The sequence below is a fragment of the Vigna angularis genome, chromosome 8, assembly GCF_016808095.1.
Source record: "Vigna angularis cultivar LongXiaoDou No.4 chromosome 8, ASM1680809v1, whole genome shotgun sequence".
In the NCBI taxonomy this organism is placed as follows: Eukaryota; Viridiplantae; Streptophyta; class Magnoliopsida; order Fabales; family Fabaceae; genus Vigna; species Vigna angularis.
Genome location: NC_068977.1, coordinates 33,569,661 through 33,592,157, shown reverse-complemented (window position 1 = coordinate 33,592,157; position 22,497 = coordinate 33,569,661). Strand labels below are relative to the sequence as shown.

Sequence of the window (22,497 nt, the reverse complement as noted above, 5' to 3'; positions counted from 1 at the left end):
AGAGTAACTTAGCAAAAGCTGTGTTTCGCACATCACATCTCTGTTTGTCTTAGACGTGCACCAATTCTCTTCTCTTTCTAAAATTCATACCAAACAAGTCAACTTCATAAATCATAATCATGACTCATCACGTTTTAATATTTCATACATAATAATAATTAGAATAATGACACAGTTAAACAGGTTGGAAGTTATTTTTCACTGGTTAAAGAAAAAAAAAGACAGATCTAATGTTTTAATAGTATAACACTATTTTTAGTGCTTTAATAGTACAGAATCTCCTTCAGTACTGAGTGTTAACAGTATGTTGAAATGAACACTGCTGAAGTTTTAATTATAATAACTCCTAACTGAATGCAATAACCCTGATGTTTTATATGATAAGAAATAAATAAAATAATTTATTGATATTAATGAAAATAGTTTATATAATTATTGTTTTAGGAAATTACTTACTATCAATTAAGATTTAATCATATTTTATCACTTATTTATCATTATTTCTCAAATTCTACCCTTTCTTTTATATGATTTTATTATTAAAAAACCCTGCAATGTGCTGCCTTTATAATCTATTTATACCATGCAATAAGCAGTATCCAACATTCATCTGTCTGTGTTCTGTGTGTGTTGAGTAGCAAAAGAGAAGAGAAATGGAGAGAGAAGACCAAAGCCAAAGTGGATATCTTCAGTCTCCATTGATTCAGCACTCATATTCATCAGGGCAGGGTGATGGATTGGTGGTAAAGGAAAAGCAGAGCAGTTGGAAGAGAACTGAAAGAAGTGATGTTGTTGAAGAAGTGAAAAGGCAGTTATGGCTTGCAGGGCCTTTGATAACAGTGACCCTTTTGAATTTTGGCCTTAATCTTATATCTGTTATGTTTGTGGGGCATCTTGGTGAGTTGGCTCTCTCTGGTGCTTCCATGGCCACTTCTTTTGCCTCTGTCACAGGTTTCAGTTTGTTGGTATGTTACTTCTGTTTTCCTTCATACCGTGTACTTTTTCAATGATTCCACAAGTTTTAAACTTAAATGGTTTTATAGTACATATCTAAAACTTGGGAAGTTTTGCTAGGGTTGGAAATGGCAGGGAAAGTCAACATTATTAGTTCAAAATAAATTGCTCATCATTCATTACCTTTTGACTTCTGGGATGCAGAGTGAATGTTGATAATTGAGAGTTAAAAGTAGAGTTCTGAGAGCTAGTTCTTCACTTTCATTCCAAAAATTATACGAGGACCAAATTCCAGACCACTTGATCTGAGAGGCTTTGATACTCTGCCATGAATTAACAATTCAAGAGTTTAAGTTGTTAGGGGACTACAAATGTTCCATTCTTCCATAGTTTTATATATTCTATTGCTTAAAATAGGATTAGATATGGATGAAAAATTCAACATTATTTGTCCAAAACAATTGAGCTGATCATTTAAGCAGAAAATAGTGATTGGTCTGTGGTTTACATTGCAACATATATTGTCCAGGATAACACATCATGGTTTTTCTTTTCTATTTGGTTTTTGGTTGAAATAGCAAGGAATGGCAAGTGCATTGGACACTTTTTGTGGCCAGTCATATGGAGCAAAGCAGTACCACATGTTAGGCATACACATGCAGAGAGCCATGTTCATTCTCATGACTGTCAGCATCCCACTTGCAGTTATTTGGGCAAACACAAGATCCATTCTGATTTTCTTTGGTCAGGATCCTGAAATAGCTGCAGCAGCTGGGAGCTATGCTACTTGTATGCTTCCAACCGTTTTTGCCTATGGTCTTATACAATGCCTCAACAGATTCTTGCAAACACAGAATATTGTATATCCAATGATGTGCAGCTCCGGAATTACCACATTACTGCATGTACTTATATGTTGGATTCTGGTGTTCAAATCAGGACTGGGAAGCAAAGGAGCTGCTGTAGCAAATTCCATATCTTATTGGTTGAATGTTACTATGCTCACACTCTATATCAAGTTTTCTCCTTCATGTGCAAAAACTTGGAAAGGCTTTTCCAAAGAGGCATTGCATAACATTCCCACATTTTTTAGGCTTGCCATTCCTTCAGCTGTTATGGTTTGGTAATTGCATTCTCTTAAGAAGTTAATAACACCTCTTACAATAAACTTTTTAACCTTGCACTTTCAATTCTTCTTGAGATCCTAATGCTGTTTTCAAAAATTTTTACCATTATTATGGTGAGCAGCTTGGAAATGTGGTCGTTTGAATTGATGGTTCTCCTTTCTGGTCTTCTTCCAAATCCAAAGTTGGAAACATCAGTTCTTTCCATCTGGTTGGTTTCATACTTGAGATGTTTTTCGCATTTGTTACATATGCTTGATTATTTTCATAAGTATTACATGACACTTGACATTATTGCACACTTGGATTTGTTTTGCTAGCTTGAACAGTTCTGCAACTGTTTGGATGATTCCCTTTGGACTCAGTGGAGCAGTAAGGTTGGTACTTCTGAAATTCACTCAAGCATGCATCTGTCAGACATTCTGTTCTCTTCTCAATTTTCTTTTTGAAATATTTTTCTTTCTTTATCAATCATTGCATGGTTCTTGCAGCATTCGTGTCTCAAATGAACTTGGAGCTGGTCGTCCATGGATTGCACGCTTAGCAGTTCATGTTGTCTTAGCAATAGCCATTATTCAGGGCATCTTAGTGGGAACAGTGATGATACTTATACGCAACATATGGGGCTATGCATATAGCAATGAAGTAGAAGTGGTCGAATATGTAGCAATTATGTTTCCAATTCTGGCAGCATCCAACTTTCTGGATGGACTCCAATGTGTTCTTTCAGGTTTTTCTTTCACCATTACTTTTATTTGTCTGAAGTATACCTATGACTCAAAAACACTGGTATAGGCTGAAAGGCATATGAAAACTCCCAATACATCTCATTCAAAAAATGCTAAAAAAAGTATAAAGTTGCACTTAAATGTTAGCCAACACAACACTCAATTGACATCTGATTACTGAGTTAATATCTGGAAAGGAACTTGTGTGCGCAGTTCAAATAAATTACAGATAAGTAAATTAATTTAAAGCTTTCAGTCTGACAATTATAAGACTTGATTTTCTTTTCTTTAGTTTTAAACTTTAATATTGCAGATTGCTTAAATTTAAGAGATAGGAACTTAAAACAGGATTGGTTCATTTTGTGGCCAATTTTCTGTAGAACTCACAGTTTACTTATTGCACATCAATCAAGAATAAATTAGATGATGTATGATCATCTTTCTTCACTTTGTCAATGATAATTCAGGCACTGCTAGAGGGTGTGGATGGCAGAAAATTGGTGCATTTGTGAATCTGGGGTCATACTATTTGGTTGGAATTCCATCAGCTATTGTGTTAGCTTTTGTATTGCATATTGGTGGGAAGGTAAACAAAAGTTCATCCTTTTCTACCATAACCTTCATGTTAATAGGTGATGATCAATTTTACATTGCAATTACCTGATTATGGTTTTCCATGCTAATTTCTTCGTGTAGGGGCTCTGGCTAGGAATCATATGTGCTCTAATTGTTCAAGTTTGTTCTTTAATGATCATTACCATTCGTACTGATTGGGAGCAACAGGTGAAACTTTTCATTTCTTATTTTACATTTGCTTTGGTCCTTTCAGTACTGACATGCCTCTGTTTTTAACTCATACAGGCAAAGAAAGCAACAGATAGAGTCTATAATTCAGTAACAGCAGAAAGCTTAGTCTCATGAAGGTGTAATATCTTTGCAGTTGCACATTCTTAGTTAATTCTAGTGAGTGAAATTAAAGCAATATAAGTTTTGTCATTCTTCTTTTGGCAGGAAAACTTTAGGGACAATTTTATTATGTATTGTTGAAAGATAATAGATGATGCAGTTGGTCACTAGAAATAAATAATGTGGTTTTAATTTTGTTTTTCTATGTATTAGTATTGGGATGTTTTGATGCTAATTAGAGAAATCATTTTCTAAGGTTATTATTTACCACTTGTAGATTTTTTTTATCATTTTTCAATATTTCATAAAAATTACTTTAATTTGCCATTGGTCAAAACCAAGAGAATTATTTTTTCTGTTGCTTATTGATTCTCAATAAAGTTTTTTCTTCTACTCAAAGTCAACACATTATTTCCCTTATGAAAGTTTTAGTAACTATGATTTCTCCTCATTCTCTAGATGTTCTGTTTAATCAACATCTCTTTTCTATCATTGTCCCATGATGTTCCTCAAATCTATTTACTTGTTTTTACTTTCAGTCTTACAAATGTAGCAGGAAATTCTATTGAGATAATAAATTTTCTCAATAAGTCTAAATTAATTAAAGGAGATTTACATATAGATAATTGTATGTTAAAAAAGTTGTTATAATTAATATTAGTGGAGATAAACAAAAAGATAACTGAGTAATTAAATTTTTTAGTTAATAATTGACTTTTAATAAAAACTGCATTATTATACAGAGAGCCAATAAGATGGTATTTTTTGCATGAGAAATGTCATTCAAAGTTTATACCCAACCTAAAAATGACTTCTGCTCCAATTCTGTAGTTAAAGAATATTGTGTAAGTGTAACTATAAAAGATTTTATATTCATTCAACATTTTGAATGCGATTTCTTAATTTTCTCAAGGATAGAGTCTTTATAAGAATTAAAAACGAAGTATAGACACTTGAATTAAAATTACACAAAGACATCAACATTTAAGTATTTTTCACTTCATATTTTATACACAAATTCAAATTTTGTACAAGGATAATGAAGAAGCAACTTACGATATAAACAATTGATATTTGACATTCCAAATAAACTCTAAATTTAAGAAGTATTTTCATGTGAGGAGTAATTATATATGCATATCAAGCCAAGTTTCAAAATTGGAAGGTATAACAATATGACTGCAATACATCACATGATTAATTTAAAACTAAAACTATTTCGATACATCTCACAAACTATAGAAAAATAGATTGACTCAGCCGAATTTCAATCAAGGTATCAGTTAAATTTTGGTTGAGCCCGTGTTGATTTTGACCCAAGTTTACCCGTTTCTACTTTTGTTCGTTTGACCCGTCTCTACTTACGATTCGGGTCGATCCTTCTCAACTATCGGTCTAGGTTAGCCTGTCTCAACATTTGGCCCGAACAGACCCATCTCTACCTACTGTTTGGGTCGGCCTATCTAGACCATTGACTTTGATCAATCCGTCTCAACCTAGGCCATCTTGTCTCAATTTTCAGTCTGGGTCTGTTCGTTTCAACCTTTGACTCAAGACGATTGGTCTCAACCTTTCGCCCCACCAGCCTATCCCAACCTTCAACTCAATTCGACCATTCTCGACCTATAGTCTGGTTTTCCCAATGTCAATCTTTAGCCTGGGTAAGCCTGTGTTGACCCTTGGTCTGATAAAGTCGGTTTCAACCTTCTGCCTAGACTTGTCCGACTTGATATATATTTGAAGTTAAAAGTATTGTTTCCAAGAGTTACTTAAAGTCTTTCTAGTAGAGTCAAATAATCTTAACTCTGATCCTAACCCACTTAAGAAGGGCTTTGGAGGCTGAGTGTTTTTTTTCCTCTCAATTCCTAAAAGAGAGTTTATTCAAAGGTGAATCAGGCTAACCCATCAGCTATCGATCAAGTTGACAACTCTAGTTGTCTTTGCACACATGATATTTAATAGATTATAACTATAAAATAAATAATGAGGATTTCTATATTTATATATAAATTATTAATCATATTTTGAAATTTCAACACTATTTTGTTAACTATTTTATGTTATAAATTTTATTATTTCATTTGTAGTATTTTTTAATAATTCAAATTGTGTAATTTTAAATATATTTGTGAATTACACAATCTAAAAACGAATTTTATAATTCTAAAATTTGGAAATATATTTTATATTACAAATTTGAATATGTATTTTTATATTATATTATACATTATTGTATTTTATTTTGAATCAAAAGAATAGAACAAGTGTCGAACATTTACAACCTCCTTTCATAGGAGACGAATCCATTGATGTACATCATGTAAATGATAATATACATATACATGATACACATGCATCGGTAGTCCATAAATGGAAATAAATAAATATCCAAATTAAGAAATTCAATCTATAATAATCTAAATCTATATTACTTTAAGTCTATTTAAATGATTTTCTTTTTTAAATCAAACGTTACATTTTTTTAATTTTAAATTTAATTTAGTTTATTGAATTTGGTCAGATTTTAATTTGGATATTTTTTTTTTAATTTTGGAAATTCAAAATAAAAGTGAAGTTTTCTTCGTCATGTGCAAAATCTAGAACTGGCTTCACAAAGAAGGCCTTGCCAAATATCCCAGAATTCCTTACAATTAATAAGTCTTGCAGTTAGAGTTGCTCTCTTGGTCCTTTCTGAGGTTTACTCATGATCCTGCTTAGAAAAATATGGGGAAATCTTTCTAGTAGTGAAACACAAGGTGTAGTAGATTATGTAACAGTCACAATGCCTATTCTTGCTATCTGCAGCTTCCTTGATGGGATTCAAAGTGTTCTTTCAGGTATCCATGTGAACTTCTTACGTAATCCTTTCATGTATTCCCTCCATCTTATTTTCTGTCACTATTGGACTATTTTGTCTTACATTAGTTGAGCAACTATTAACTATTTTTCCCCCAATAATATTATCATGAAGAAACAAATTCCCTTGTAGATATATAGTTGTAGCAATGTAGTGTAGTTGATAAGAATATTTTAGTCACACAAAACGAGACTGTGAGTCAAAATTTTCATTTCCATGCAATACAGGGTTTCTTAATTGGCTAGGAGGCACATAAATCCACTGTTTCAGAACATCCATTTTTGGTTACGTATTAAATAATCAGTCACTTTAATGTTGGAAAACAAGGCATTGCAAGGGGTTCTCTGGTTGGCAGTGCAATTGTGAATCTTGGATCATTTTATTTTGTGGGAGTTCCTTCTGCAGTGGTGTTAGGTTTTGTTATCACATGAAAGGGAAGGTTTATATATTATACATAATTTATCAGTAGTCTTTATAGTTATTTTGACTTGCCATACTCTTCAGATAAATTTTCCTAATGCATGCATAACTTGAAATAGGGTCTTTGGTTGGGGATTGTTTCTGCATTCATGGTGCAAGTGAAATTTTTTGCTGTCATTACTATCAGAACTAGCTGGGAGAAAGAAGTAAGGCACCTATTTCAGATCATTTTTCTGTACAAATGACAGTGTCAACATTTTACTATTCACTATTTGCATTTTTTTTTCCTTGTTCAGGCAACTAAACCAGCAAGGAGAGTCAAAAGTAGCAGAGTCCCTCCTAGAGAAGGTGTAGAAGGAGCAAAAGATACTTTAGAGAATGAGACTTAGTTTGAGTTTAGTAATGATGAAAAACTTTTACACTTATAGCAATAAACACAATTTGAATTTTCTTTTAAAAGCATTAGTAACCAATCATTAGATATTAATGTTAATAAACATGTTTAGTCATCATGTTCTGCATCACTATTATTCGATGGTTTTGGCTTATAAACTACAAAAAAGACTGTCTAAAGTCAATGCATTCAGCCCATGCATGTTTATTCTAATAGTTCAGACTACTTATATTATTGCTTCTCGATTGAATCAGGGTCCAGGTCAAATTTTCTAACTATTACATACATAAACTAATATTAGGTTCCTTCAGAGTTATTATATTTATATGTGGCTGGTGAATATATATATTTATATATTCAAAACTATTAGTTCAAATTTCTCAGATGTATTTCCAAATATTAATCTAAAAGAGCCTTATGTATTAAAATATAAATCCTTTTTTAAGTAGATCTCTTTAAAGAAGGTTTGTTTTTATTAGTTGTTCTTTTAGTATCTATGGAACGTTTCATTTTGATAGTTTTATACTATTAAAATAGTATATTACATTAATGGTATGAGAATCAGAATAGCCAGCGAATGGCAGTGGGTATGTTCTCATCAGTACAAGGCATGCATGAAGAGGTTTCTAGATCATGTGTTAATGGTTTGTGAGTGATAGCTTTTTTAAAATAATAATGATGTCAGTATCTAAGAATAAGTTGAAAACGTTTTAGTTATCTTCAGGAGTTAAAAAGGGAGTGTATGAATGGAGGAAATAGGTATGAGGCAGAGAAGACAAAGTGAGTCTACTTTATTTTATTCATATATTTCATTATTATCTAAATGTAATATTTTATCATAAAAAAAAATGTTGTTAGGTAAATGTTTCCCCATAACACTACTTGCATTAAAAAATAGTTCCACTTTGTGTATCTTTTATCCTTTCAAGTTGACCACGATCATATAATATTGGAAGGCCTATTTCCTCACTAAGAGCTCCTCACCATTTTTGTATAAGTTTTGGAGATCTTTGTTGGTGTCTGAGAGAGTTCATCAAGAGGGAAAGAGTGGCCACAAATGGCCATATGGAAGGAGACTGTAGAAGAAGCAAAGAAGCAACTGTGGCTGGCAGGTCCAATGGTGTTTGTGTGCGTGTTTCAGTACAGTTTGCAGATGATCTCTCTCATGTTTGTTGGTCATTTGGATGAGTTTCTTCTAGCAGGTGCTTCTTTGGCTGCTTCATTTGTAAATGTAACTGGTTTCAGTATCTTGGTATGTTCACATCATTTTCAGTTGTTAACATTTTTCAGTTGTTAACATTTTTCAGTATGGTTTTAATTATTAATTTCAACATGCATACTTTATACCTCTTAAGATCTGTGTAGCCTATGTGCAGACCAGGAACACAGATTAAGAAAGAATAACATGGTTCTGTACTCCAATGACCATAAATTATGTGTTAGTTTTATGTTTATAGTTCTAACTATTTATTTGTGATAGAGTGGAATTTTTAAATGTATAATACAATTAACAATGCTCTATTAATTGAGTTGAGTAAATGATGGTTACAACTTTATATATATATATATATATATATATATATATATATATATATATATATATATATATATATATATTGAAGGGAAATTTCTTGGAATGTGCAATTTGTTCTCAAAGTTGCCTTGTTGAACAGAACATAGTTTAATGATGGACATGGATAAAAAATATAGAAATGTCGTGTTCTGTTTTATTTTATACCTTCCATAAATAGAAATATGTTTGTGTTCCATCGTATCTTCAAATGTATTTTATATATTTATATATGTTTGCTCCAAAAAGTTGTTTTTGGATCTGCATTACTCCATGCAAAAAATCAATATCTGTTGCTTATGTTGATTGGTTATTTAGATAGGCATGTCAAGTGCACTGGACACATTTTGTGGTCAATCATATGGCGCAAAGCAGTATGATATGGTTGGCATACACATGCAGAGAGCCATAGTGGTTACCATGCTTGCAACTATACCAATGTCCATCATTTGGGCATATTTGAGGCCTATTCTGGTTGTTCTGCATCAAGATAAAAGAATTGCTGCACATGCTCAACTATATGCCAGATACTTGATTCCAAGCCTTTCAGCCAATGCTCTTCTTCGGTGCTTTGTTAAATTCCTACAAACACAGAACATTGTCCTTCCTATGGTGCTAGCTTCTGGATTCACTACCTTAACACATGTCCTTCTCTCTTGGCTTTTCATTCTTAAACTTAGACATGGCATCAAGGGAGCTGCCATTGCATTTTGCATTTCAAATTGGCTGAACACAATGCTACTAGCACTTTACATCAGCCTCTCCTCTTCCTGCAAAACCACTTGGACTGGCTTCTCAAGGAAATCCTTGCATAATATTCCTCAATTTCTCAGGCTTGCCTTTCCCTCAACACTCATGGTCTGGTATGATTTGATATCCCTCTTTCAACAAAAATTGACTTCCATAAATGTATAGCAACTTGCAATCAAACTAGTTAATAATGATCTTCTCCATCATCAAATATATAATGCCTTAAAAAATATCACTTCTATTCCTTGTGACTCATAATATATGAGTAACCAATGTTTATAAGAAGTTTCTAATTGCTCCTCTGTGGTACTATCTTGTGACAGCCTAGAGACCTGGACTTTTGAACTGATGGTACTCCTATCTGGTGCTCTTACTAATCCAACATTGCAAACTTCAGTACTTTCTATATGGTTAGTTCTTGAGTTAAGAGTTTAGGGATGTGATATTGTATTGATAGTTTGAATGCACCTTTTTTCATGTGTTTCTGTCAATGATTGATTGTACTTTTCTTAATTATCCCCAGTTTTCAAACATCTGGGCTCTTTTGGATGATACCCTTTGGAATTGGTGCAGCTGCAAGGTTAGTCTTTCATGCTTAATAAAAAAATTATAATGAAGACGATTCATGATCAAAAAATGTGCCTGCTATTCCAACGGCATAGCTAACTCTATCACCAAAGTGTATCTCTCAGTTATTTTTTAATATATATTTGGTTTAACCAGACTCATTACATTTTATTTCCATTCAACAGTACAAGGATCTCTAATGAACTAGGGGCTGGCTGTCCAAAATCTGCATTTTTAGCTGTTAAAGTAACCTTATCAATGTCCTTTATCAGTGGTGCCTTAGAATTTACTCTCCTTATGCTGACAAGGAACTTCTGGGGCCGAATTTTTACCAATGTACCTGAACTAGTCAGTTATGTGGAATCCATGACACCAATTCTTGCAAGCCTTGTCTTTGTAGATTCAATTCAAACAGCATTCTCAGGTATTCAATAAAAACACCATGGATTTTAAGTCAACTTAGATGCAATTCTGAAGTTTCTTTTAGCACTATTCTCCATTTAGAAGTGAAGTTGGAATTCGGTAATCATCATTGTTAAGTGAATTACTAACAGAAAATTCAATTCTGATAAGAAAACGACACTAAAAGCATAAGAGGAACTAAGTCTAAATAGTCTCAACAGATAAAACGTAATATGTCTAGTATCATGTAATCAGCTGCCTTAATGTTTCATGCCATTCTTCTCAAATCTCAATACAACTTCTCTCCAATCTTAGTCATTAAACATGGAATCTCCTTTTAGTGCCTCAGCTGTTATCTAAAGGATAAACGTCAGAGATAAACAGCAAACAAATATTCTATCAAAGTTTGGATCAAAATTATCTCTTGTGCATGATTTCTGAAGACTGTTTTACCGAGAATTAGGAGGTGGAAAATGAATTCCCCTTTATCAATGGCCTAAAAAAAGAGGCATTAGCATCAGCATGCCATTGACCTGCAGACTTTATGTTAAATCCTTGCATGAACTTGCCCATGGCTAATTCTTTGGGTTGTGAAATTAAAAGGTATAGCCAGAGGATGTGGCTGGCAGAAGCTTGGTGCATTTGTCAATCTTGGATCATATTATCTTGTTGGAGTTCCCTTTTCAATCCTTTTAGCTTTTGTCCTCCACATGAAGGGAGTGGTAAGTAAGATTTAACCCACATCTTGTACCATATTTCATAGTATTAAACTTGTTCAATTGGACCTAATGCTTTTAAATTGATATTGGTTTAAAACCTAAAAGGGGCTCTTGTTAGGGATTGTACTTGCACTCAGCATACAAGTACTGTGTTTTCTTGCAGTCACCTTACACACCAATTGGGAGAAAGAGGTAAAGTTATCCTGTCTTCTACTCAGTTTTGCCTTCAAATTTGAATCTTAGTAATAATATATGTTATAAGATTTTAATTTTTATAAAATTAATAGTGTAATATTATAAAAATCAATAACTTCAGCATGAATAGTTCTTTGTAATTAAATGACAATGTAAAATTATTTTATAAATTCAAGGAATAACTTTTTTTTTTCTGATAGTGTAATCTTGATTTTTCAGGCAAATAAGGCTGCTATAAGAGTAAAAGGCAAAGGGGACCAAGCTGATATACATTAGCTTTTAAGTCACCAAAATGGAACTCAAATGGTTGATGAGAAATTTTTCCAAAATAATGAGAGAGAGGGTTTACATGTTCAATAACATTTATTAATCACTAAAAACAATGTCCACATTAAACAAAAATTTTCAAACTTTTCATTTTCCTGTTATTTAATTTCATTGACTCTGCTAAACATTATTGAAATCTCAGAGGGTAATTTATAGTCTTTATATGAGATATGATAAAAGTGTCAATACATTGAAAGAGATGATAGAGTATCTAAATCTACAAAATGGTTTAAAAATAATCCTATAAGAACTCTACAATGTGAAATGAATATAGTTTAACAATATATACAAACTTTTATAAAACTTTGAGCAGATGAAATTTATCATTTCATCCAAACATGAATGAGTCAAATTTCCAAAGAGTTGACAAGCTTTTTATAAATAATTTAAATATATGTTTCAAACAAATAAAGAAAAAAACATAATATTGTTGTGTCCATTGGTATACAGACAGAGACATAATACATAATACATATAAGAGAAGAACATGCAGAATTAAAAGCTAGCAGAACAATGGTATATATAGCAATATATATTATATATTGACATTAATTAATATATCATAAACATGGACGTTTATTTATAATATTACAGATATATGTAGTTCTGTCATTGGCATGCACCATGCATATACATATGCATCAACGTAACAGGATCACGTCCTTTACTCTAAACAATGATGATGGATGTGGATGTCCATGCATGCATATGTATGGGTCAGTTGCAAGGGAAGGGTAGCGTGGGGTTGAGTCCACAAATTCCGAGTGTAGTGTTGAAGATAGTTTGTGGTGTTGAATGCATGTCGTCTGCAACACGGTCTAATGCACTGCAAATGGTAGCATTACTCGGTGTATTTTTTAGGAGACCACAGCCAAATTGCTTAAGGAAGTCACCGCGGATAAGGTTTTCGATTATGAGTATCAAACGGTTGTTTTGAACAAGTGCTGGAATGATGTCTGAGCTAACCATTGAAGACGAAAGGAGAACAAGAAGAAGAAGAAAGACAGTGGATTTTGAGGTCTCACCCATTTTCATAGCAACTTAATGCTGTGAACTTCATTTGCAACACATTTTATAGATCAACACTTCTTCTGTTTTTCACTTCACAAATGTTTCTTCAATTCAAAAATTAAATGAAAAGGAAAGAAAAGTCGAAAAGAAAGGGCTGGCTAGTCTACAACAAAAAGTACAGAGAAAGTTCATAAGTCAAATATGTGATCATTCAATTTACGAAAACACTTATGGCTAAAAAAATTGCAGATCGAACACGGTGGTTTTAAAGCTCCTTTCTTCAGCTTTTATGGAAATGTAGGAGTTTTTATGGAAAATGAGTTTGGTTAGTTTTTCCTTAAAATGAGAAACAAATTACACAAGTAGTATATACCAAGAAAAAAACTATAGAGAAATTTGCAGTAAACTGTTTTATTTTGTAAAGAATAATGATACCATAACACACTTTTACGTTTATTTGACACATATTATAAGAATAAAATGGTCAAAAAATATAAACTTTTATATTATTTCACAAAAAAAGAGAATAAAAAATAAATAAAACTACTGTCAAATCAATGTAAAATATTTAGGTGTATGAAAGAATTTTTTGGAGAAAAAATTATAAATTTTTTAATTTATTTGAATAAATTTTGATAACACTTTTCTTAACAGAGAGAAAATGTCGACGGATAATTATCGATGGCACGTGATTTGTTGGTAAATATATTTGATAAGAACGTTATTAAAAGTAACATTTGTTAATAACTATTGAGTACCAATATTTATCAATAAATATAAATAATTATAGAAGATCAAATTTCGTAATAATTATAATAGTTTTTACAAAGACATAACTAATGAATTTCAGTCTGTCAGTTTTCCTTAAAAAAAATTAAATTATCAACATATTTTGAATATTAGCGACTAAACATATCTACCGATAATTTCAAATTTTTGTAGTGTCTTACCTTATTAAAGTGGGGTTAAGCCAATTCATTCAGGTCCAATAATTTAACTTCAGTTGGATTGGATAAAACCAATATTATAAAATTATTATAAATATCAGCTTAGCTTCTAAAATACATATATAAATTAAATACATGTATTTAAATTAAAAATTGAATAATATTTGTTATTAAACAGCAAACACGGTTTCGTGTATTTACTTTTTTATTATATTACAGTAATATAATTTTATTATTTTTATAAGTAATTAATTGAAAAATATAAAAAAAAATACAATATATATATAATTTTTAAAAAATAATATTAAAAAAATTTAGTGGTTATTTTTAAAAGTAAAAAATATTTAGTTATTTGAAAACAAAGATAAGTTATTTAATTACTTAATTTATTGAAAATAAATTATTTTTTATTTATTAAAAAGTAAAATTATTTTATTAAAAGATGATACAGAAAAGTTATCAAATAGTGTATTTTCTTTATATAGTGATATAAGTGATTATGTACGAAAAATAAAAATAAAGAATGTTTTAAATTAATTTTTATTTATTTATTAAATAATATACTACTGAGTATTTTTTTAATTGATTCAGTTTAAATAAACTTTCATCAATTCTAACAAGTTTAACCAGTTTTTAATTATATTTTTATTCTTTAATAAGTTTTCCATAGGTAGATTTTATAATTTCTTTTTAAGCTATCTCGTTCTCCAATCAAATCCGATTTTCAAAACAAAAGAGTATGAATTTTTTATGACATTAATTAAGCGTATTTTTAATCATCCATATCTTTCATTAACACCAATTATTTCATTTTTCACTCTAATATCTCCTTATTCATACATAAATATTCATTAAAAGAGTGTTATTGCTAATTAGTTGAACATGTTTGTATATATTTAAATTTCAGAATACGAGGTAAAAAAAGAACATATAGAAATATATTTAACAATACATAATTTCGTAGTTGTTGCCACATTATTAAGGGCATCTTAATTAGAGAAAAAGACAATGCTAATTAATACACAATAACAAAGAAAGACTTTTTTTCTTAGTAATTAGACATAGTTGGTCACATCACATATGTAACAATATCTTCTCAATTTGTATTACCTCCATTGTAAAAATATTGATGTTTTACGAATTCCAAATTTCATGGAATTTTTTTCACATACAATTCTATTTAAAATAACAATGTGTGTTGATAAAAATAAAGTATAGATTAAATATATCAATTATGGACGAAGATTAACTCTTTTCAATCAAACTTATATTCGAAATGGGTGAACTGATTTTCAAATAACTTTGCAATATATCTCAAATTAAAAATATTACGTGAAAGATTTAAGTCAGAAGTATAATAAATAAACAAATTAGAATTTATATTTGAATTTTGGTTTTTTTATAAATATTTGTATTTATTGTGTTTCATTTTGTATTTATTTTTATTGTGGGTGATCTTCAATCATTTACCGTGTAAATTAGGCAATTGGGCATTGTTGATTAAAGTAAAGGCCATAAATGAATACATATTTGTTGCATCACAACCAATATGAACTCATTAATCAATGCACACATTCATATAACATTAAAAGCATTTTGTCAATGCAACCTTTTGATATTTCTTTATGTTAATCTAATTGTATTGTAAGGTTTTTCTAACTTCTGATTTCCTCATATGGATTTCAGTATTTTCCAACTATTCACAATAATATTTACTAATTTACTTCAGCTATTCGACTGTGAGGATAAAGCTAAATACTAATTTGCTTAAACCTTTCAATTTCTTTTGACTCGTATTTTTGTAACAAAGTAGCATTGGAAAGTCCTTCTTTCATTGTAATAGACTTCGTTGAGATCTATCACTTTAAAAAAATATAATATTTTGATAAAAGTTAAAATGATAAAATTATGTTATTTAGATATTTAAATTTCTAAGTATAGCATCTTATTTTACTGAAAAAATTAGTAAAATAATATTTGATTTCTAATATGAATTTTATGGTATTATACATTTCTTATGATGAAATCATTTCAGTTTAATTGTAATATGTTTATTTCTTTTATAAACTATAATAGCTTACTTTCTATTTTGTTTATATTTTGTGTTTGTTGTTTTTCTTTTGGGATGATCACTTTTATCAATGTGTATTCTGAAAGATGTTGGTGCAGGTATATAGATATAGGATTGTGAAAACTAAGTTTAGCTTCTATATTTCGAAAGCTTTGTAGTTTTATAATAAGCTTTTATTTCCTTGAAGTTGTTTATAATATTTCATTATTAAATGAGATATTACAATTTTCATATATATATATATATATAATATATATATATATATATATATATATTTGAAAATAATATTATGTAAATGATAATTAATTAGAGAACAAAATAAATATATATAAAACATTTTAATATAAACTTAAATTTACTACTCCCTTCTCATTAAGTATCTGATTTATCACTTAAAAATTGGCTATAGGAAAACATATACAATACTCAAAATTTCATTTTATGTTCTTAAAAAGAATTTTCATATAAAAATATAATTTTTTTCAAACATAATTTTCATACAAGAATATAAGAATTTTCCAAAAAGAATTTACATACAAAATATATAAGAATACTTAAATTAAATTAGTGAGTGTAACAACTTAAAATAAAAAAAGACAAGTATGAAACTCTTATTTTAGTGTCAAATAGAGCAAGAGAGAGTTATCTCTCTTTATTATAAAAATGGAATAGAACAAGTGAGACGAAACTAAACAATAAATTGATATTTTATTGTTTTTAATTAACATATAATATATGAAAAATAAGTAGATACAATAAGTTTTATACTTTATAGAATTAGGAAAAAAATAACAAGTGAGGACAAAAATATAAAAAAAAAATCTTAATTTGTTTCTCTACATAATTCATCTATTTTTAAGATGTTTAATTTTACATTTTAATATTCATTAAAATTAAAAGAGGTATATTATAAAATAAATTGAAAATCCTCCTCCATCCTCTGCTGCTTTTTGTAATCCTTTCCGATTTATTTCAACAACTTTATTTTCAATTATTTACTTAAATAAGTTATCTTTTTCTTATACTATTTTTTTTTCAGTTTCTTTTATAGCTTTTACTTTTATTTTTTTTCTCATGTATTTTATACAATATGTTTGTACATTATCAAAACAAATCATACTTTTGAGAAGTATCTTCATTTTAAAAAATTTAATTAACAAAAAATTAATTACAAGGAAATATTTTTTTAAATCTAACTCAATTTCCTAACACCAGTTTATAAAATAAGATTTACATTCCACTTATATTTTATAATTTAGTTTTATCTTTAGTCGATTTGAATTACATGGAAAGGAAGGATTGCGTGGTGTTGAGTCGACAAATTCTGAGTGTATCGTTGAAGATATTTATTTCATTAATGACCCCTATGAGTATCGGACAGACCCTCTATGATTAATGGATATCGTAGCATTAATACTATTTATGAGACCACAGACTAAATCGTTAGAAGAAGAAGAAAAAAGATAGTGAATTTTGAAGTCTCACCCATTTTCATACACAAACAGATACACTTCTCAGAAATCACACCTTCGTGCTGTGAATTTCATTTGCAACGCAATTTATAGGCCAACACTTCTTCTGCCTTTTTCACTTCACAAATGCTGTTTCAATTCAAAAATTAAATAAAAAGGAAAGAAAAGTCAAAAGCGGGTGTGACCAAAAAAAATTAAAAAAAATTCTTGACATAATTTTTTTTATCTTTGATACTATTTTTTCTTATTTTTAAAAAAAATAAAAAATATTTTTTAATAATCATTTCATTTTTATAACGTTTTAAATGAATATAAATATATGTTATACATGATTAAAAAAATAAAGAAATTATTATTTTTCTATCAAATACTATTAATACTGAAAGATTATTTCTGAAGGTCTTTGGGTAATCGGTATTGGCTTTGGTGAATTAACTTACCAAAGGATATATGACTCTCGGTAAGGTGTTGGTGTAATTAACCCCAACAGACTTAGGTTTCCCTCTACCAACTTTCATTTTTCGAACCAAAGTTCATTTTTCTTTCTTCGAACCCTCACCAGCATTCTCCTTTTCACCAGCATGTCCCCTATCTTCGAGCCATCGAACCCTCACCAACATTCCCCAAATCTGCGAGGTTTCATTCACGAACGTCGTCTCTCTCCTTCGCACAAGCATTCTTCGGTGGCGGTTTGTTCTGTGGTTGCAGAGGCTGCGTGACAAAGTAGTTGTCGCTGCGTCAGGAGGGCTTCGTGGAGGAGGTGACAACGGTGAACAGGGGCTTCCTAGTACGTTGAGAGCGGAGTGGGGTTTGTGGAGGAGGCAACAACCGAAGACAACACACCTGCTCGACTTCTCTCGCGTCGATATGTAAGTCTCTTCACTCCTCATTTTTCCTATTTTTCATCTTCTTTTCACTGTTTTGCTTTAATTTTTAGCTTTTATAATTTTTTCCGAACTTGTTCTAAACATTTTACCATGGAAAATATTAGTGGAGCATTTTGTGTAAAGCTCCTTAATTAGTTGATTGTGTGGCCTGCTGATAACGGTTGATTTTACGTGTTTTTGTGTATATATTTTGTGAATAAATCAACTCCTTCATAGCTTTTACCGTGTTTTATCCTCAAGTTTAGTGTGTTTTCTAGTTTTCTTGTGTTTTATTTAGTATTTGTTTGTTTTTACCTCTAATCTCTTTGTTTGAGTGTTGGAAATAAATGAATAGGAAGCAATTCTAGTGGAGGAAAACAAACAATAAATCAAAGGAACATGTTTTTGGACAATGAAAGATCAATTCGCCAATCCAAAGAATCAATGAACCACAGAAGCAAGAAAAAGTGTGAAAAGAAGAATAATGAACAAAAGTGCTGTGGCTGGGGTGCAGCTGGCGTGCAGCTGAGCGCCACCTGATCCGACTTGCTGTAGCTGAGCGGTACAGTTTCTGTGCAGCTGAGCGCCACCTGATCCGACTTGCTGTAGCTGAGCGGTACAGTTTCTGTGCAGCTGAGCGCCACCTGATCCGACTTGCTGCCGCTGAGCGGTACAGTTTCTGTGCAGCTGAGCGCCAGCTCTCTGGAATGTTGTCGCTGGTGTGCAGCTGGCGTGCAGTTGAGCGCCAGCTCTCTGGAATGTTGCCGCTGGGGTGCAGCTGGGGTGCAGCTGAGCGGTGGCAATGCTGATGTGGCAAATTTGGTCTATTTATGGCTAAAACTCGAAGGGCTTTTGATCTTCCTGGAGCTAGACGTATTTTCCTTCACCTAGAGCACTTGGAGGTGAGCTAGGAGCTGTGGGAACAACCCTTCTTCCTCCTTGGGTCTTCAAGCTTCATCAATGGTGATTTTGCCCCTTTTGGGTTGAGGAAGAAGATGGGTCACGAATTGGAGATGGAGATACGAAGGGGAAGCGCAATTTGAGCATGGAGCAGCTGCAAAGAACCTTGGGAAAGGCTATGCACACTTCTATGGTTTCAATTTCTTCCTTATCTCTTCAATTTTGTAGAACCCTAAGTTCTCCACCATGGAGGGCTTTTCCTATTTGTTGAGATTAGTTGTAAAACATGAAATTCTTATGTATTTTGTAATGTTAATGATATATGTTGTTCCAATTCATGTTAGTATTCAATTTCTATGCTTAATGCTTGTTTTGGATTGATCACCCATGCATGAATTTTGGTTCTTGATGTATTGAGAAATATGAATTGAACCTAGAATCGAAATTGAACACATATTGGATGGAATTGAGATGTTTGTGAATGCATGAGAATGAAATGGATGAATTCTAGTCTTGACAAATTGTAAATACTCTATGTTAAATTCCTTGCACACCAACTGTTTGTTAAAAATACCAAAAAGAGTTTCTTGTGTTATTTTGTACATTTTGATGTCTAAGTGATTTATGAATGGAAGAATTATCATGTGTTGCACAAGTCCCTTGGGAGAGAACGATTTTTATCACTTGCTACGCTGCGACCGGTGCACTTGCCGTTGGTTTTGCAGTTAACACCTGCCCAAAATGACAAACTATCTTCACCTTAGTGATTAATATCTTATTCATCTTGTTTGCTGCTTATTTTCGGTGTTTTAAAACATGCAACAACCGTGGAAGTTGCATTTAGTCCCGAAGTTTCATCAACCTCCCTCAAGACATATGGCACAAGCAAAGCTGTAGATAATGGCACAAACAATGGCTCGCTATCTACATATTTTGCTAAAGAGAAAATTCATATTCTAGTGGTTTAGTTTAGGATCATTGCTTTTGTTTAAAGGTTTTGAATTCACAAAACCTCTTCCAATTAATTAGGTTTGGAATTGAAGCAGGGCTTACTTGTATTTCATAGAGACTTCTCTCCCTCTGCTAGTAATCAAGAAAGCCATACTCCCATTGCTTTCCATAACTCTTCACTGACCCTGCTAATCCTCCCTATCACATTTTTATTATTGAATACAAAAATTGAACTCTAATTCTTATTAACCTTATATTACTCCTGACCTGGGCCTCTTGGCGAAGGTTGTTTTTTTGCCCATTGACTACAACATCATCATCTTTATTGTTTACACCAGCCATAGCAGTTGATTCTTTCATGCTTTCCATAGAAGCTGTCAGAGCTCTTTGAATGTCCTTGTCCTCCTCTTTATAAACCTTGATTAATGTAGTTACTTTGGGTTTTATCTATTCCCATTTGATCAGATCAACATATCAAAATTCTTTGTCAATCATCAATTAGCACCCGTCTAATGTTACAGGATTAGAGTAAATTGGTAGGTAAATATTTGACCAATTTTGTTAAGAAAAGGCTGAGGCATGCTTTCAAAAATTTTGGCTTTCGGTTTGGAGGCTTTTACTTGGATTGCACAAGTTCTAAATGCCTTTTAGCACTTGTATAACGTTTCTTTTGCACATGTTTCAATTCAAATCACACAACCTAGCTTTTGTTACAACCCAAACCAATTATAAATGCACAAATTCAAAAATTAGAGTTGGATTCAACTTTGCACTAGAAAAAATGAACTCTAGATTGAGGTTTTGAGTAGTGAAATTGCACAACAGTGGTTATAAGTCAAATTAGAATTTTACAACAACTTTAAATCATCAAAACAAAGTTTTTTGAGCTATTATTTGGCATAGAAATAGTAGATTCCAAAATTTGACCTTATAACAGCTAATAATGTAGCAAATTAAACAATTACACACCTCATTCTAAGTTTTAATTATTCAAACGGCTAGCTATCAATGAAAATGACTGAAGAAAGTGTAAATACACTAAACTAAGCTTGAAAACAACAACTAAGCATGATCAAACTCAAACTGGACATTGCAAGCACATTTAGAAAGGTGAAAAAAAGCTAGAAATTTAACCAAAATAGAAAAAATATGCTACTAGTTTTAGGTAACCGAACTATGCTTTTTCATTTCATTGCTTATTTGGTTTACCTAGCATTGTGCAGGGATTTAATATAAAGTCTTCATGTCAATGGCATGCTGATGCTAATGCCTTATATGAAGATTTTCTTTCTAAACCATCACTATTTGAGTTAAAATGGAAGTGGAGAAGTGATTTTGAGTTGGAGGTTGTTTATAACTCATTTTAGAGTTTAAAGACAATTAACATCATCAAACTAAGTTGCTTGAACATTCAGTTGTGTGTTTAAATCACTTCCATATGTTTTTGAGCATCAAACCACCAAACTAGGGACTTTTTCTAGTGCAGAATTTGTTTTCCAGCTAAGGTTTGATTCTTTACTCTAGTGCAGAATTTGTTTTCCAGCTAATGTAATTTGTTCATTACTGTACAAGGTTTTGGTGTTTTGATCTGGGGCTGAGGTACAATTGGTGAAGGGTTGCAGTTGAAGTCAAGTGTCCAAGATTTCATCATTTCCAGGTACCTAATGTTCACAGTTTCATCATTACAATTGAATTTTTTTAATTAATTTCGTAGTTTGACCAATTTGAGCATGTATGAATTGTCTATTTTGTTATTATAGCCTTCATGAGAATTAAATTCTACAAATTGAGCATGGAAACTTATGTAGATGCTTTATTTTAGTTTGTTGCTGATTGATCTGTGTAAAAGCCTATACATTGATTACACTTTTGTGTTCTCTAATTTCAAAAACTATAACAATTGATAACAAACCTAATGAAAAAGGAGATAAAGTACATGCTTTAGGGTTGCCACTAACAATAAGAATGTGTATTGTACACTTCTTCTCATCTTTGCCTTTTATTTCTTTCTTCATTATGCTCCTGCCATGACCATGCCCCCCTCCCCCCACTATGCTCCTTCCTTTCTCATTTAACTTCCACCCAAAAATCATACGCCAAGACCATGCCCCTCCAACATGCACCTAGGGTCTCACATATTTCAACCACTTGTTCATCCCATGTCTATGCAAGAAAACAAAATCTCTCTCTTTCTGTAACATCAAAATCTCTCATTATTTTATTTAAAACTACAATTTAGATGTGTCATGTAGTGATTGCTTGCTCCTCTCGGCCAAGGCTATTGAAATCTCACTTCTGAACTGTCTTAGGGTGCTTTACCAAGGCTATTGAAAGCTTGTCAGTAAATGTTAGCGACAAGAGATTTA

General features: G+C 31.4%; 2 protein-coding genes and 1 long non-coding RNA gene across 5 annotated transcripts; all 3 read left to right on the top strand.

Annotated features, from left to right (window-relative positions):
- Positions 1 to 579: 579 nt before the first annotated feature.
- On the top strand, positions 580 to 3,890 carry LOC108344739 (protein DETOXIFICATION 16-like). Of its 2 annotated transcripts, XM_017583216.2 has the most exons (9): positions 580 to 965; positions 1,533 to 2,077; positions 2,203 to 2,289; positions 2,399 to 2,455; positions 2,570 to 2,808; positions 3,274 to 3,392; positions 3,503 to 3,589; positions 3,668 to 3,729; positions 3,818 to 3,890. In XM_017583216.2, the coding sequence occupies exons 1-8, from the start codon at positions 654 to 656 to the stop codon at positions 3,725 to 3,727; spliced, it is 1,506 nt and encodes a 501-aa protein (XP_017438705.1). In that variant the 5' UTR covers positions 580 to 653; the 3' UTR covers positions 3,728 to 3,729; positions 3,818 to 3,890. The 2 variants fall into 2 exon arrangements, with proteins under 2 accessions (XP_017438705.1, XP_017438704.1); XM_017583215.2 differs by having other exon boundaries at positions 3,668 to 3,890.
- Positions 3,891 to 6,334: 2,444 nt separating this feature from the next.
- On the top strand, positions 6,335 to 7,710 carry LOC128193533 (uncharacterized). The gene is made up of 3 exons (XR_008244837.1): positions 6,335 to 6,549; positions 7,109 to 7,195; positions 7,286 to 7,710. It is a non-coding gene; the product is annotated as an uncharacterized LOC128193533 (long non-coding RNA).
- Positions 7,711 to 7,991: 281 nt separating this feature from the next.
- LOC108344009 (protein DETOXIFICATION 16-like) lies at positions 7,992 to 12,003 on the top strand. Of its 2 annotated transcripts, none has more exons than XM_017582471.2 (8): positions 7,992 to 8,635; positions 9,272 to 9,816; positions 10,027 to 10,113; positions 10,227 to 10,283; positions 10,456 to 10,694; positions 11,276 to 11,394; positions 11,497 to 11,583; positions 11,806 to 12,003. In XM_017582471.2, exons 1-8 carry the CDS (start codon positions 8,441 to 8,443, stop codon positions 11,860 to 11,862), a joined length of 1,386 nt encoding a protein of 461 aa, XP_017437960.1. In that variant the 5' UTR covers positions 7,992 to 8,440; the 3' UTR covers positions 11,863 to 12,003. The 2 variants fall into 2 exon arrangements, with proteins under 2 accessions (XP_017437960.1, XP_052723143.1); XM_052867183.1 differs by having other exon boundaries at positions 8,491 to 8,585.
- The last annotated feature ends 10,494 nt before the right edge of the window (positions 12,004 to 22,497 follow it).